At 35.4% G+C, this 17,595-nt stretch overlaps 1 protein-coding gene across 1 annotated transcript in view; it reads right to left on the reverse strand.

Annotated features, from left to right (window-relative positions):
- The window catches only part of LOC113093301 (cadherin-13-like), a 283,704-nt gene that overhangs the window by 99,945 nt on the left and 166,164 nt on the right, over positions 1-17,595 (reverse strand). The window contains exon 7 of the mRNA XM_026259099.1: positions 15,650-15,794. Within this exon, the coding sequence (XP_026114884.1) occupies positions 15,650-15,794 (145 nt within the window). The remainder of the gene's footprint in view (positions 1-15,649; positions 15,795-17,595) is intronic.

Below are 17,595 nucleotides of genomic sequence, written 5' to 3' on the forward strand. Positions count from 1 at the left end.
TTACAACAGACACGGAAGAGAAGACAATGCTGAATAAAGTCTAGTTTTTGCTATTTTTGGACCAAAATGTATTTTCGATGCTTCAAAAAAATCTAAATGACCCTCTGATGTCTTACAGGTTTGAAACAACAGCTGGGTAAGTTATTTTTTTTTTTTTTTTTTTTTTTTTTTATTCAGTTCCATCACACAAATGATTAACGTGAACAGAAAAACATTGCACATCTCAAAGCATGCAAAATAACTGCGGCAACAACAAACAATTACAATTAAATTTAAACTTACATATAAACAGACAAATAAGAATACAAAAAAAAGATACAAATTAAATAAATAAAAAATAAAAACTGCATTAGGGCAATTACAAAAATTTGAAAAGCTTTAGAATTTGTATTGTTTTTAAAAGCTTCTTGTTTTGTGATCTTATATTAGAAAGGGTTTCAAAATATATTTTAAGATCAGTGTTACAAAATGTAATATATGATGGTTTCTTTTGAAATACTTTTGACTTATGAATATAAAACTTTGCTAAGATAATTAATAGATTAATAATATACATATGTTTATCAGAAATAGATGGGTTTTGATAACAAAGTAAAATATCATGAGGTTCTAAATTAAGGACTTTGTTTATTTTTTTTGTTATGTCTATTTTAAAGTCAACCCAAAAAGAAATAGACCAAGGGCAATAGAAGAATAAATGTTCAATATCCTCAACAGATGCATTACAAAAGGTACACTTATCACAAACACTATGAATGTATCTGCTAACAACTGCATTTACAGGATAACATCTGTGAATAATTTTGTAAAGTACTTCTTTTACTTTATTAAAAATTACATATTTATATGGCAGCATCCAAATGTTGCGCCAAGATATACAGTGAGGTTTAAGCCATTTGGATTTACATGGAGGACTGGATCCAACATTAAGGGAGTTTCTTATAAAACTATTATTAAAACGCTTGTCAAAAATAGAGAGACCATTTACAAAAAGTTGGAGATTTTGTTGGCTTGTATTATTGATATTTACATCAGAGGATTTGGTTAAAATTAGTATGCCATTAGGAATAGCCTTGATTACTTTGTTAAATTCTTTTTCACTTACAAAAAAGCCATATCTTGTAATAAAATTAGGATAAGTGTAAAAGTGCCCATTATTGTCAATAAGCTGGTTTACAATTAATATGTTATGCCGAACCCAATTCTCCATATATAATGACTTGTTACTATGAGTGATATTACCATTGTTCCAAATAAAACACCTACTAGGAAGCTGGGTAAGTTATTAATGACATCATTTTGCAAATTGGGCTAACTAACCCTAGTAACAGTTTTTTGTTTACAAGAAGTTACAGTCAAAGGAATTGTGATTGTCCTTTAGGTTAATCATTTGAAATAGTAAAAACAATATGTTCAAACTTTTGACTACTTTCTTTAATAGCTACATAACACAATACTTCTACTTTTACTTTCAGTACTTGAGTAGTAAATTTTAAAATAGACTACTTGCAATACTTAAGTACAAAAAATGTTGAATACTTTAGTACTTCTACTTAAGTGTGGTGCTTAAAGAGCACTTCTACTTCTACTCAAGTCACTTTTTTGATAGAGCACTTGTACTTTTACTCAAGTATGGTTCTCTAGTACTTTATACATCTCTGCTTATAAGTACAGACAGTTTGTACATGTATTAAGGATGTGTACTTGATGCATGCAAAATGGACTCAGGCGTCAACATAAAAGAACCACAAGGCTGTTATCTCTTCACATTTCTCTCCATCCCTGTTGAGCTATTGACTTTATTGTGGCTCTCAAAGGAGAAATGATTGTGTTTTACATGAAAGTCATCTTCCACTGTGGTTTACAGCCTACGGTAAGTCATGAGGTCCACACAACTCCAGTTGAGAGAAAAATATATATATTCCCAATACTAAATACTACTAAATACTAATGTATATAATATTATTTATTGAATAATAAATTAAAACAACAGCCATCATAAAAGCCATTCTCTAATACAGCATTAAAGTTACATAAAATATAACATGCTTAGATTTGGCCTTCAGCCGATACTATTTGCTCTGGAACAAACAATGGATTAAATTAGACAAAAGACTGCCCATCAGATTTACCCAAACAAATTATATTTCATGTTTAACCACTATAGAGGCATCAGAGTCAGCGTCAAATTCCAGAAATTCCATGAATTCAAATTCACTTTCACTTTCACTTTCACTTTCAGAAGATCTGGCTGAGGTGAGGCTGCTCTCAGCAGGTTCATGAGTGCTGAACGACCGCTGTCGCCATGGAACTCATGTCTCTGAAAGCGTTGAAGCAAATTTTCTAATGGACATTATCTTCATTAACAAACCATTTATTTTTGAAGTCTCAAGTTTATTCTAAAATACACCTAAAATACACTTAAAACTACATTCTGTGACACAAAAACTGTTCAATGTTAGCGCATATATATATATATATATATATATAAATAATGTTAAAGAACGAAAGAAAGGAAGAAAAAGACAAACGCTGACACTGCAAATTTAGGGTCAATTTAGGATAATTGGGACATTTTTCCCAAATCATCTCCAAGGCTAAATTGATTACTTTAATGTAATTCCATGAATTCACACTAGATTGTTTATGAGGAGCATGTAACTGTTGCAAAACTCCGGTAGCATCAATCATGAATGTTGCTGTTTATTGGCTTGAGAGGATATTGTGCCCTTTAAGGACCTTTTCTTTTCCTCACAAAGGTGATATAGTTGTGCATGTATCAGTGATACAGAATGACATCAGATTTGATTTGGAAGGTCATTATTAACTGCAGAGCTCTTGAACCCACACAATAACATCCTCCCATCCAAAGCCCCAAATTCGTCTACCCACACATAACAGCTCTTAGAAGTTTATGCAACAAACTTGGACTTCTATACAAATTAGGAACACATCAAAGTAAGAGCTTGCCAGGTCTCCCTGACGACAGATGCCATAGAAACAAAGTTTAATTTACTCTGGTGTTTACATGCAACCAAATAATCAGTTTGTAATCAGATTGACAGCTCAATCAGAATTAAAAGCCTTAATGTAAACACCTTACTGAGATCTTACTGAGCTCGATCGGATTGAAGGGGTGGTTTATTCCTTTTCTAATACGATTGAGATTGCATGTAAACACTCGATCGGATTGCTTAGAATGACTTAGAAATAGCGTAATAATGTATGACGCGCAGAAGAAGTGCCTCTTCCTTTTTAATAAAGTGTTGTATAAATGCATGTTCAATCATTATAAAACTCCATTCACTCTGCAACTGTGAAGTGGAGCAGGACAACCTCCCACCAGTCCTTGTTTTGGATTCTCATTGGATTCTCATCCTGTTTTGGGCGTGGGGAGGGGCATATTTACATATTTATATACATATTTATCCATAAATGGGATATTATTTTCTTTAGGAGAGTTAAAATTGTGTAGTGCAAATTGGAAAGACAGCCTCTTTATGGCTTTATTAGTCATTCAGCAACATCAAAAAAAAAAAACAAAAAAAAAAAAAAAAAAAAACGGCAGAATAACAGAAGAAATCTTTCATTCAAAATGTCTTAGATTTTTCAAAACCCTCTAAAAAAAAAGATCAAAATGCTCATCATTTCATTTAAAAAGGACTAGTAAAATTTAGCTGTCTCTTTGTTTTTCTCAAGTACAACATTCAACAATTTCTCCCCTACTGATGCAATCAGCAGAGAGACAAAAATACACAGAAAAGTGGAGCAGAGCTTTGTACTCTTGCTAACATAGCATTTGGAGGCTTGGTAAAATAGTTTTTTGTTGTGTCTGCGCATCTCACAAGTCTAAATGGCAAGATCAGAACTTTAAGCACAAGGAACCCTGCGGATTGAACAGCTTGTGATCCCTGTTTCACCTTGAGAGCTAAAGCTGTGATCTCACTCATCTTCAAGAAAAAGCATTTGATAGATGCTGCTAAGATCTGGCTAATTTGGAGAATTAGTCAGAACCAAAAAAGTGGCCTTTTTTTCATAATAAGAAAAGGCTACAGTGTTCATAAAATACAGTGGAAAGAAAAGGCTGACAGAAATTTTTGAGTAAACTATATCCTTTAATGCCAGTATAAATCCAAACATCCCAAATAATATGACGGAATAAAACAATCACAAAGTTTGCAGAGGAATGCCTTGGTCTTGATCTCTAAAATATTCTTTGCTCACAAGTTCACAGAAGTCAAGGCTGAGTCAGCACTCAGCTGAAATCCTCTCAAGTTGCTGACACTTGACTATGTATTACTCTATTTCTTTTATCAAATCCTGAAAAAATAAAAAAAAGTTCAGGATGAGAATTCAAAAGCCCAGGGGCTGACAAAGCCCTTAAGTACAGTTCTGGAGGACACATCACAGCAGTTACCTGCTTTGACCAAATTCCAACAAAAAGCAACACCAAACTAAATTGCAAAAAATTTGGTAATTTTGCAATTATTGACTGTTGTTTTCTCAAACATACTGTACGGAAGTCCACATATACATTACAAGGGAACATGCAATAATAAGAATTATGATAATAATAATAAAGCACAGATAAATTACTTGCAATAAACACTGCAAGCTTCCATAAAGAAATAAGAATGGACAACTGTGAGTTCATGGTGACTTTGAATCTGTTGTAGTGTCAACAAACAGAATTTCAAACAAACAAACAAACAAATAAATAAATACAATTCCCACAGGTTTTCCCCAGTTGCCATTGTTCAGGGAAAACGGGGAGTCCCACCACAAACCCAAACTTTTAACCTATGAACAAATGACTGAATATATGGTAGAAAATTTTTTTTGAACTAGACCTTGGAAAATCAGCATGTTAATTTCTGTGATCAACATGGACTGTTCTACACTCTAGAAAACATTAATGCAATTAATGCAGCATGTGTTTTTTATTGATTCCTGAGGCTAATGATTCCTAATGCTAATTTTTACCCACTTCCTGTGGCTAGCATTACTCACCTGTACTTATTAGTGCACACATTACAAAATTAGAAAAAACAGAGGTTATATTGTAATATTGTACATTTCCTTTATCTCTTTAAAGACCTTCAACTTTACAACAATAACACACCATATCTTTAATGTCAAAGTCACAAACCCCCAAAATTACTGGAATAATTTTTTTAATGATAACAGCCAATCAGATCCACCCAACTTTTAAGAATTCAAGCAATTCAAGTGTCATGACAGAATGCTATCATTCATTGTTGTGAACGGCCTTTAAAGCTATGAAAAATAGTTCCACACCAAACTTTTTAAAGAGTTTGCGAATTTAAAATGGCAGATGACATAACTACAGTGCATGCTTACAGTACAATAATCAAAACAATATTGTCTCTTGGTTTGGATGCTTTTCAAGTCTTGTCAGTCCTAGCACACATAACACAGTGTTAGGTTCATCCTTCAAACTCATCATAATCATCACTGGACCTTACAAAGACATCAGGACAGTAACAGGCAATCTTCTGTCCTCAGATAACCAGTTACTTAGAGAGAATAACAAGCTCACCCAGTCATTTTTTCTTGTCAGTTGAGCTGATACAGTAGCTGTTCCTCCTCCCACTCCATCAGATTTTGTTTTTTTCCAGAAGCTCTGTGGCATGAGCTAAGCCATCCAGATCTCCTGAGTGCTGTCTGGAAATCACTTTTGATGTTCGGAACTATGATGCATGAAACTATAAAAGCCCTGCAAAGTAATTAAGAAGCTTTTTCACTTGCGGAGCTAAAATGCCATGCCTGTGTGTACCCTAGGGGACCAAGTAATCCTGAAAGCATCTAGACAAATGAAAGAGTGGCAAGCAAGTCAGTGGATGAAAAACTTCAGGGAAATATAACCACGACAGCCTTCTGCTTTTTATCTTGCCTGATTTATTAGTTTCGTAGCGATTTTTGAAAATCTATTTCGATGTCTGTCAAAGCTGCTGGGAGGTCTGGATGAAATTAAGACAATGAAGCATATTTAATTTACAATACATTTAGGCTTGGCTGTCTTATGATATTTAAATCTAAATGATTGAGGCTTCCCAGGTGGGACTGTGAGGCCTATTGATTACGCGTGTGGTGGTCTGTATGTGCACAGTTTGTTCATGCCTTTCCCTCCTTTCATACAGCAGCCCTACATCTGCCACATCATGAATGTCAAACCCACTCAGTTTGCCTCGAAGACATTCTGCTATTGATTTCTTTCCTTCATTTCTCGACTCAAAAGAGGCTGCCATGTCCATATTGCTTCCTCTATTAATGCAATGCACGTATTCCTCCATAAAACCTCTTTTACTGAGCGAGAATGTTGTGAGATTTTACCAGCTGGCTTATGGACTTCCCCTCTCAGCTTTAAACCTGGGTTTACAAGACATACCTCCTCTATTAATGTATTTCATTCAACGTTATTATGCTTGAACACGGGTGGGATCAAGTCCCTCAAAGACTACAACTCAGATTTTTACTGCCCTCATGTCGTTCCAAACATGTATAACAATAATTATTATTATTTATTTTTTTGTATGTTAGTGTTTTTGAATAATGAAAGCTAATAAAAGTCGATGATTTCCAAAACAACACTGGACCTGTTGTTTTGGAGTTGTTCTTCTGATTTTTTTTCTCCTGAAAAAAATTATCACTATTACCACCAAAAATAAATAAATAAATCTCATTTATTAAGGACTGTAATGTAATGGCTGCTAACAATTAAGCTTTGCCATCACAGGATAATAATTCATATCAAACCTTACGTTCAATTTAAGACTTTTTTTTCCATGTTAGAAACATTTAAGAAGTTCACAGAAAAGGCTGAAAAACTGTTAAAAAACACATTTTATCCAATTTTGTTGACAAAAATAAATAATTAAATAAATAAAGTTTATCTGAGGATGTCACAGAGACTTCTGAGAGCTTTTACTGATTACTTTTTTAAATCAAAAAAACCTCAATCTCATCAACTGTCATCTTTTTCGCTCTCCCTATTTTATAATTTAAAGAGAACACAAAAACTGCTTGTTTTCTCAACACTTTTGTGTGTCTCACAAACCCCCCAAAATAAAATAAATAAATAAATACACAAACTAACTGACCTATTAAACACCATTAAAATTTCTTTCTGCACTCTTCAAACCCAATCTGGGTTATTTTGGCAATCCAGTGCTGGAATGAATGAAAATAAGATAACAAATTAACATGAGTGTAACCGTAATCATAACCATATATTAACACCTCAAAAAGTGGAGATATTGTAAAATATTATGTAAATATGACATAAGACACACACAACGTTATTTTAAAAGTACCTCTTCCGTTCAGTAACGTTAAATGAGGCCGTTAAGACCTCCGTTTATGAGGTGAAAGCCGTGTCCGCGTATTTTTCTATATAATGTTAAGCTCTTTTGTTTCCGCCTTTCATAAATCCGGGTAAACAATAAATGATAACTTTACCATTTGAATCTTTACTTACCATAATGTCTTTCACTCCTCGCTTCTTTCACGCTGAGAAAATGGCGGCTTCTCGCACTGGAGATGTACGATCTTAATGTGACGTGCGTGCTCTCCTTCACGTCCGCGTTCGAGACCAATTCTTAACCCAAACTTGGGTTAAAACAACCCAAACTCCTGCCCAGCGGTCTCAACCCAGCATTTGGGTTGAAAAACAACCCAGCTTTTCAACATGCCATATTTTTTTTTCCTTTTTTTTATTTTTATGAAAGATGATTGAGGTTGCGGTAGGGTCAAAAAAGTGCTCACAACTATCCCATGTGCCCAGGAGATGCCACACTCCCCAAACCTACCAGGATCTGAGATCAATATCAAATCAAAACATTCAGGCCCTAAAGCAAATGTGCACTCAGGAAGCAATCCTCTCAGCTATGCACCTACTGTATGCGGTTAAAGTGGGACACAAATAATAAAAATGAAAGCAAGAAAATAAAATGCATCAAAAGCTGTTCTATACGCTGTGTTTTGTAACTAGCATCTAAAATGACGCTTGAAGAGAGTGTGACTACTTCTGCTTCTTAGACGACAGTATGTCACTGAAAGCTGAGCTTGCTTCAGAAAGACACTTGATCCTTAACACTGAGACTTTCACCCATCTACACTTGCTCAAGCACCCACAGTCAGCTGCAAGCAATTCACTGTTTGAAGAATAATAATAATGATTAAAAGAATAAAACAGGGATTTTCCACAAATAACAAACATACAGATTTCAACTTTGTTTTGTACATAATTTAAATCTTATCTGTACATTTTGGGCTTCTATAAACTTTAATAAAAAAATTTTACATCAATAAACATTCATTTGATATATTTTTGTTTTATATTACACTTTACTATTAAACTTAAATGCAACTTTAAAGTTTGAAAATCTCCAGCTGACATGTTCCAATTTATCATTCCCATTTTATACCAAAATCATTGTTATTGCTGTAATATTTGCATATTTGCATCATGTATTCATCAACATTTATTTATATTTACTAAAGCCATATTTACACCGCAAAAAAGTGGTGCATTATGTGTTGACTGCCAAATACTATACAACTGACAAATAATCATAATAATTTTATTAAAAAAAATAATAATATTTTTGTATTGTATTCAAAGGCCCTCCAGTATAAACTGATATATAGATCTGGTACTTTTTTGGTAAAAATAAATAAATAAATACAAACTCATTTAGAAAACTTGATTTATTTCTTTATTTATTTTAGGATTTTAAGAGTTATTGGGGCTCCTGGTGGGCCCCGGGCCCCTGGTTGTCTATCACTGCTCTTAACCCCACTTGAAGTGGTTATTGCTCATCCAACATAACACTTTAAAGCCAGTTGTCTTATCTTACCCCTGACCTACTAGACTTGTGTTTCAAGCACAACTACAGAAAGTAAAGTGGATGTCAATCCTTCCTACACTAAACAAACTACAGCTGTACTCTAACCAGCAGCAAACTGCTGCTTTTACCTTATTACTTCCCTGCCATTGATAGCAAGATTACGCCCTGCTTTAAATCAAAAACATCCAGAAAAGCAAGAAAAAAATAGCCATGCTATTTACGAACACTATGTTCTCGGAACCTGCTGTTCGCCTTCATTTTTTTCCAAAGCACTTTAAAAGCCAGCGCCTCTAAAACAATTATCTCTTCTGGAAATGTACCAGCAGAAGAGTGAAAGGAAGATAACCAGGCCTGGAGCTCTGGGAGTCCCGGGGCTTTAAAATAGCATCGGCCATCAAAGACAAGGGACAACGAGACGGGGAGATGGGCCGAGATTGGTTTTCTTGTGTCTTGCAAGCTCTGTCTGCTTCTATTCCTCACTGGGAGAAGTAACACTAAGAGTGAGGGACAGATAATCAAGTGCGGGCACGTGGCAGGCTGCTGGACTGTGGGTAGAGGAAAGAGCAGAAGCTCTTTAATAGATTAGAAGCGCTCGTGTAGCGGAACCCCCACAGGGAGCCCACAGCCATCCCGCCACTCATGGCTGGGGCAGCTCCCTGCTGTCCTTTCACAGCGCCCAGAAACTCCAAGAGCACCTCCGCCATTTGCATCACAACTCCCAGGACTATAAATGAGCAAAGATGCGAGAGATAGGGCTGTGAATCTTTGGCAAGGCAGCGATTCGATTCGATTACGATTCATAGGTTTCCGATTCAGTTCAAGAACGATTTTTGCAAATTTAGAACGATTCAATTCGATTCGATTCACAATTACATTTGATTATAACGATTCGATTCTGCATTCTTTAAGTGCATTCACGGGATTATTTAAATGCTTCTACTAAATTCTTTAGATGCTTAGTCAGGGGGCAAATTACAGTAGCATTTATGGTTAGAGAACCATAGGTTAGAAAAAAAACAAAAAAACTTTTGTCCATTGTTAAATGCTAGTTTAATGATGCAACATGGCATACGAAAAAATGTATGTAAGCCAATTTTTTTAAAAAGAGCTTAAAGAGTATTATGTATAAGCTAACATTTTGTCACACCAGGGGCGTAGCCATAATTTCAGAAGTGACAGAAATGTCAAATACAATAATTTTATGTATGTAGCCTATATAATAATAATAATAATAAGTATTAAGCTGGGTCATTTTAATTGCAGTGGCAAACAAGGAAGAAATTTCTCAAAATACTTTAAGTTTGTCATGCCAGATCCAGTAAAATGGAAGCTTAACATTTATTATCATCTGTATTGAAATACTGATGACATAATTGCTTACTGTGGTCTGCAATAGCTTTTGCACTCTGTACTCGGAATGACTTTGGTACTTTCAGTGACAGCTAATCCAGCTGCGGCTGTGTGGGATGCAGATGGCACCCTGAACACCTGTATCATTCTCATGGGCTATATCTGTGAAAAACCGGCAGAAAGGTACTCTCATGTGATAGGCACAGCTGGGACAAAATCACACAGGAGGTGAGAAGCGGGTGGCAATTAAGCAACATCATGTGTATTCATGCTAATGTACTGAAAACCAGTGCTGCTATTCAGAACAGCTGCCTGAATACACAAGTTCAATAAACAAGATATTAATATTAAGTAACTTTTGTATAAAAAAAATGTTTTCCCCTCCAGCATTCCCTTTCTTTTCTTTTATTACAAAATCATCATATATAATAGATAAAAAATAAATATAAAAAATTTACATATAAAATGTAATGATTTATTTTATAAAAATAAATAAAAATAATAATAGAATAAATAGATTAAATGGCGGACTGAAAGTCAATTGGAAAGAATGTGTTTGAGTGAAACCGAAAAACTATTTCATTTTATTTTAAATATCTTCACGTTACATGGACCGGAGCTAAATATTGTATTGTATAAATATTGGCAAAAAAAAAAAAGTGTTCAGTAACTGATCTATGCATTTCTTTCTTGTTCTAGTACTGGAGTTTAACTCCAGCACAAACAATCCATAGCACAGTTTAGTATAAGTCCATAATATGGCAGTCAGCATGGGATTGATCGACAGATAATGAGGCATTGTGGGATTGAAAAGCCACTCGGCAGCAGGGAGCAGGGGTCATCCTGTGAGAGCTCTGTGAGGGAGACATTGGCGCTGGGAAATCCTAATGGCACAGACATCATGCCATTATGCTACAAATTACCTGCCGGCATTAGTGTCACCCTCAGCCCAATCATTTTCTAGCCAAGATCAATCCGAGCTGGGGTCTAGCCGGCCCTCCTCAGGGGTCTGTCCTGACAATTAACTATTGATTTTTTTAGCCTTTTATTTTCTGAGGCCGACGCTACGCTGGCCCCATGCCGCTTTCTCAGAGCTGCCACATCAGGCCGGAGGCTGTGACACGGCTGAGATGGCGAACGGTCCTGTCAGGAGGTGAGGAAATACAGGCAGAGCAGCAGTGTCACCAACCTCTGTGGCAAAATACTGAATATTTAAGACAGACATTTGTTTTGATTGTATACAGACACAGTAGTTACAAATCTAGATACAAATCTAGTCATATTCATATATTCTTGTTCAAATTTCCCATTTGAAAATGTGTTCTTTATTATGATTTTATTTTCATATATATAAGTAACATTTACTGTAGTTATAAGTTGTGTTCTACATAGGATAATGCTAAAGCGCTTCTCTCTTTTAGAGTGTTATTTTTCTTTTTTTATGTGTGCTATATATAAAGGAGAAAGTTGAGTTAAAATTATTTTCTGTATTAATCAACACAACGCCAGCTATGCTGTGAATACAGCTTAACTTGTATTGAACCTGCAACACTCCTTTGAGCTGCTGAAAATCACAGGTGCAATGAAGAACTCAGGAAGCCTTTTATAGACTTCACAGATAGAAAAACCAAAGAGCAGACAAGAGGAAAGGCAACTGAGAAATGAAGATATTTTCCCCCAACAAAAATAGCCTGTAGAAATAGAGGGAGAGAGGGAGAGGAAAGGGAAGAAGAGAGTGAGTGAATAAAGGCCTGCCAGAACTCTGGCTGTTTGCTCAGTTATCACCACATACAGAAATGTCAGAGTGCTGCTGTGTTTCCCCCTATAGGCAACTGTCCTCCCAATTCAGAGCAAAATGAACATAGCGCACGGCACACGCAAAAGAGTGAGGAGGGAGGTGGGGATATATATAAATATATATTTAATGTTTTATAAAGACCTTTATACTCATCTATCTGAGTAAAAATACAGTAAAATAGTGTATAGATGGATAGCACAAATTACAAGTATGGGACACCATACTTGGCCTCACGTCAAATCTCCCAACTTGACTCGGCACTTGTAAGCAGTAAACACATGTACACATGCATGTACTCTCACAGTCTTGCAACTTGTTGAAAAGGCAGCTTGCAGAAAGCTTCACTAATCAGGCACCATGCTGAGCCCTTTCATTTCTAACCTGTGCCAGCGGTCATGCTGATTAAAGCAGGTGGGGGGTAGGGACAGAATATCTTAAACCCGAGACCCGAGGGGGAGGCCCATGACTGCTGGTTCCAGTGCTGATTAATGTAGGCTACATTAAAAAGCCCTCAGTTCCCATTTTTCATTTCCTCTCTGGACACAGACTGACATAGTCTCGTGCTAAAAGGGGCCTTTGAAAAGAGGTGTTAAACAGCAATACAGGCTCATCCTCCCTTTGCCAAGCGCTCAGGAGAGTTTGACATAGCGGAGGAAGCATGCTGTGCACATCTGCAACCATACATACACAAGGCTAAAGAGGAGGAAGGAAGTCAATGAAAAAAAGAATGCCCCTGCTGCGTACACCTGCACCCACAATGCACTGCACACATGCTCCTTGAGTAGAACAGTGACAACTGCAATCTGAACAGGAACTCTGCACCTCTAAACAAGTGGCCAGGACACGACGCTATGAAAATCATGAAAGCAACTTGTTCAATTAATATGAAAGAAAATGGAACTATAAAGCACCCCTTTTATTGTTGCATGGTGTTAGGCTTTTTAAATGATACTTTTTTAATTTATTCCAAGGAAAATGGTTATAATTGAGAGGCAATAGACATTAAAATGGATCCACTTACCATAAATCATGAATCTTCTCCATAAAGGTATCTTAAAAGTTGATAGACATGCCAATGAAAATTTAGCAAAGAGTAAGGCCAAGGAAAAAAAAAATAAATAAAATAATAATAATAATAATAATAATAATAATAATAATAATAATAATAATAATAATAATAATAATAAATTAACTTAAGAGACACTTAGTCCTTTAGCAATAAATAGTATTTATATAAGACAGTGAAACTAAACAAAACTAAATTAATAAACTACTAAATAAATAATAAAACAAAGCACTCAAGACTTCAGTTCAAGTTATATATGCCTATTTTCTAAATTTTGGGATTATAATCTTTCTTAATTGATTTTAGAAAAAAAAAAAGTATATATATATATATATATATATATATATATATATATATATATATATATATATATATATATGTGTGTGTGTGTGTGTGTGTGTATTTTTAGAAATACACAGTTGTTATAGTTTTTATTTTGTAATACATATTTTACATATTTGCACACACACGCGCGCGTAAATTCACATAGTAGCATATATATTTAAACATAATTAAAATACTACAAAGATTATAAAATCTTTCGAATTATATATACACAAACTAAATAAATAAATGGCTGAAAGACATTATGAAAAAATATTATTAATATAACTATAATATTTAACAAAAATATTCAGCATTTTTATAATAATTATAAAATACTTATTTTATTATATAGTATAAAACATAGCTTTCCTATATACATTATGGACACACAATGGAACAGTGCTTGGCCTTTGGGTGTTTATCTTCTCTCTGGTTGCATGAAGGTCTTAGTTTAATTGAATTAAGTCTTTCAGGCAAATTTCATTTCCTCTTTTGCCGATTAGATAAACCCACTTTGCTTAACTAAGTTACAGCAACTCTGGAAGCAGCGGAAAGTTTCCCACTGTTAGGGACTCTCATCTCCTTCCACCCTAACTTACTCCTGACTGAGCACACAATACGTAAAATGGCTAAATGTATCAACAAACAGGCACATGGTATCCATCTACTCTAGTGTACCTGCGAGGACAGTGTGCAGCTGATCCTGGATTGGTTCATCCCATCCTTATCACAGATGTCTGAGGCTGATGTCTGTTTGTTTATGTTGAAATGAAAGCACTGCAGCCCACTCTTTAAAGAGAAAAAGATTTGATATGATCTCTCCCATCCAATTATGCTCGCCATTCTCATTGATTTAGAGTTCACATCCGTGTTTCAGCTACAAGGGTATGTTTAATTGTTTGCCGGCTGCCATTTTGGTGAGAGTGTGGGTGATGAAGGTTGGCAAAATCCCTTCCTTTTAACTCAATGAAACCATGTTTCTTGTTTTTTGGGGTTTCCATGGTGACTGCCCAAAAAAAAAAAATGTGTTAGGAGAAAAGAAAGAAGCAAAGTGCTGTGATGGAATTGCTGCAGAATCATAGGACAAATGATGGAAGGTCTGAGAAATGGAAGTGCTGTACTGAGGCCTCTAAGGATGGGGTTGTCTCTCAATGAATTTCTTATTTCTGGAGGGCAGGGGACTGAAGAGAGTAGTCATGCAGTTTGTAAATGGTCCAATTCTTTTTTGATTTATCAGACACATCATGAAAACAATGTAGCATTCTCTTGTGGCGAGATAAACGCCGGCTGCCATTTGTGAGGGATGCTCACGATTAGCTCGGCGAAGATATCTTTGTGGCGCGCGGTGTGAACACATGCTCTGAGATAATGTTTTTTCTCATTAGGGATGGCTTCGAAAGTGTGCTACAATTATTATTATTTTTTTATAAAACATGTAATTTTTGCTTTATATCTTTGCTGAGAAGAAACAATATAGATCCTGCGCAACCCTTTGCAAACGCTTAGGATGCTATGATGTAAAATACAATATTTGTGTGGCATATTCTTGTTGCGGAAAAGTAAATCATAAAAGCTTTGTTTTTAGAAAAAAAATTAATAAATCTGAAGATAACTGAGTGATGTACTGTGCAAAACTCAGCATTTTTCTACATGAGGTCATGTGTTGCCAAGCTGTTCTGGACGGCTTCTAGATAATCTTTCAGAAATCATTCTAAAATGCTGATTTGGTGCCGAATCTTTTATTTTAATTCTCAATATTCAGTGGTTTCATGCCAACTGTTTTGAATCATCTCAACAAAATTGTGGTCAGCACAAACTGTGTTTATCTTCGTTGCAAATTAAACCCTGTTGAGAATCAACATTGCTTGGGTCACTACTTAAAAATTCTACGTGATTTTTTTCCACCAATTCTACTGTCCACCAGGTGAAAATTACAAGCTCAGTTGAAGTAACATAACACCTCTCTTCATCAAGTCATCATTTCAATCTGCAGAACTAAGCACCAAAGTGTGCACCAAAATAATGGAAATTCAAACCCAAATAATGAGAAACAACCAAAGTTACAGTCCTTATCGTCCACAGGCTTGTTCCATCACACTGTACCATAATATTCTCTCCAACCACTATTATAAAAGACTTTTAGACCTTTAGCCAACTCTGAGCTCGACTTTCTTCTTCCAGTAATCAGTTCCCTAGACACATCCATTTCAACCACAAGAGGATGTCAGGGAAGAGTACCTGTAGGGGAGCCCTCCTGAACCTCCCCAGAGTAGCGCGGCTCCTTGAAGACCGGTCGGTTGTCATTCTGGTCAATAACAGACACGTCCAGGTCTACAGGTCCCTCTACCAACTTGCCACTCAGGTCAGTGGTGGATACTTGGAGCTGTGTGAGAGAGAGGAAGAGAGTGATTTACACACACATGCACAAAAAAGGAAAGATTCGGGTGTTTCTCGCAGTAATTGACGAAATAAAGTGCTTCTTCAGTTGCTTTCGGTGTCAGGCAACTGAGATTTCATTTGCAATGTGAGAAGATTGGCAAGCAATGAGACCAGAAGAAGACTTAAATGGATGACAGGATTTTTAATAAAAGGAACATTAACATCCTGTGTTGTAAGCTGAAAGAAATACACATTTTCCATGTTTAAGAATAATCAGGTATACGGCACAAACAAAAATAATATTTAGAGTTGTGTTGTCAAAATTACGTTACGCGTTATTTTTTTTTTTTCAGTTTAACAGGTGTATAATATTAAACGCAATTAACACAGAGGCCATCCCACTCACAACTGCTGCTTAGGTCACTTCTTTCTTAACAAGAATTGCGTTTATTTACACGCAGAACATCTTTACAACCACATCAAATGGGAGACTTTTCAAACGCGCACTCCAACTTCACCTCAGCACCAGGCACTAGTCAAAGGAGCATGGAAAAGATAAAGGTGACGAGTGAGCACGAGTAGAACAACAGTGCACTGCAGTCAGATGAGATGTTGTCAGGCCATAATTCAGTTAAAATTATTTTCCTGTACTGAAGGCCGTTATACTGTGCTCATAACATGAGCTCTTCAACTGCATGCACAAATGAAGTGGCACGCGCTGTATATAATTTCATATTAAAGTGCAAATCAAACGAGCATCCAAAATCGTCTTCAAGTTAAGTCAGTTGATTCATTAAGTTACCAAAAAAGTCAATTATAGCTTACTTAAAACTGTGCCTGCATGCAAATATTGGGTCAGAAAAGGTAAAGAGTTGTGAGAAAATACAATGCATGTCAGATCCACGTCATGTTCAGGAGCAGCAACTAAAATAACCTAATAACCCAGCTGCTGTGCTGTGAAAAAATAAATAAATAAGAAATTTACTTTTGAAGCTTTTAGGATTCATCTATTTTTTTAACTTAGAATGTAATGTTTGATAACTTTATTCACTTTCTGTATATATACTTGTTGCTGAAGGGCACAGGTAGGTACATTTTTATAATGGGTTTATTTAAAGATCGTGTTAAGTTCACCTAAATTTGAAGTTTTTTATTTTTTTATTTTTTCATTGTTAAAATTGACTATACTGTATCATGATTATACTCGGTTATACTGTAATGTTGAATGGCTACAGTCATTGGTTAAGTATTAGGGGCAAAAAACTTTTTCATAGAGACATCAGTAGTAATGGTATCAGTGACACTCACTTTCAGTCATAAAATGTAAAAAAATATACTGTTTTTACGTTGTTTCTACAACAATATAATATGATGATTGGATGTCAAATTACTGCAATATAAAGGTATAATACAGAACTTTAATGTTAGGTGGGAATAATTGCAATTTCAGAAGAAAAAAAAACTTGATTATTATTTTTTTTTTTTATCAATTGACATCACCTATCCAGAGGTGTTTAACATTTCACACTGCTCTCTCTCTCTCTCTCTCTCTCTCTCTCTCTATTTTCCTTCACCAATAACTCACGAATATGAAACAGTGGGGTGTTTCTTCAATTATTCAATTACTATACTATCGTACTATCAGTAACACCAGAACCACCATGAACAAGTGCCATTTCTGCCTTAGCTATAATCACTTATTTGGGGTGGAAATTAAATTTGCAACATTTTAAAATAAAATACACATCTTTGCCTTAAGGCAAATTTTTATTGCACTCCATTTATCCTAAAAAGAGACAACTGAA

The sequence above is a fragment of the Carassius auratus genome, unplaced genomic scaffold (assembly GCF_003368295.1).
Source record: "Carassius auratus strain Wakin unplaced genomic scaffold, ASM336829v1 scaf_tig00214951, whole genome shotgun sequence".
In the NCBI taxonomy this organism is placed as follows: Eukaryota; Metazoa; Chordata; class Actinopteri; order Cypriniformes; family Cyprinidae; genus Carassius; species Carassius auratus.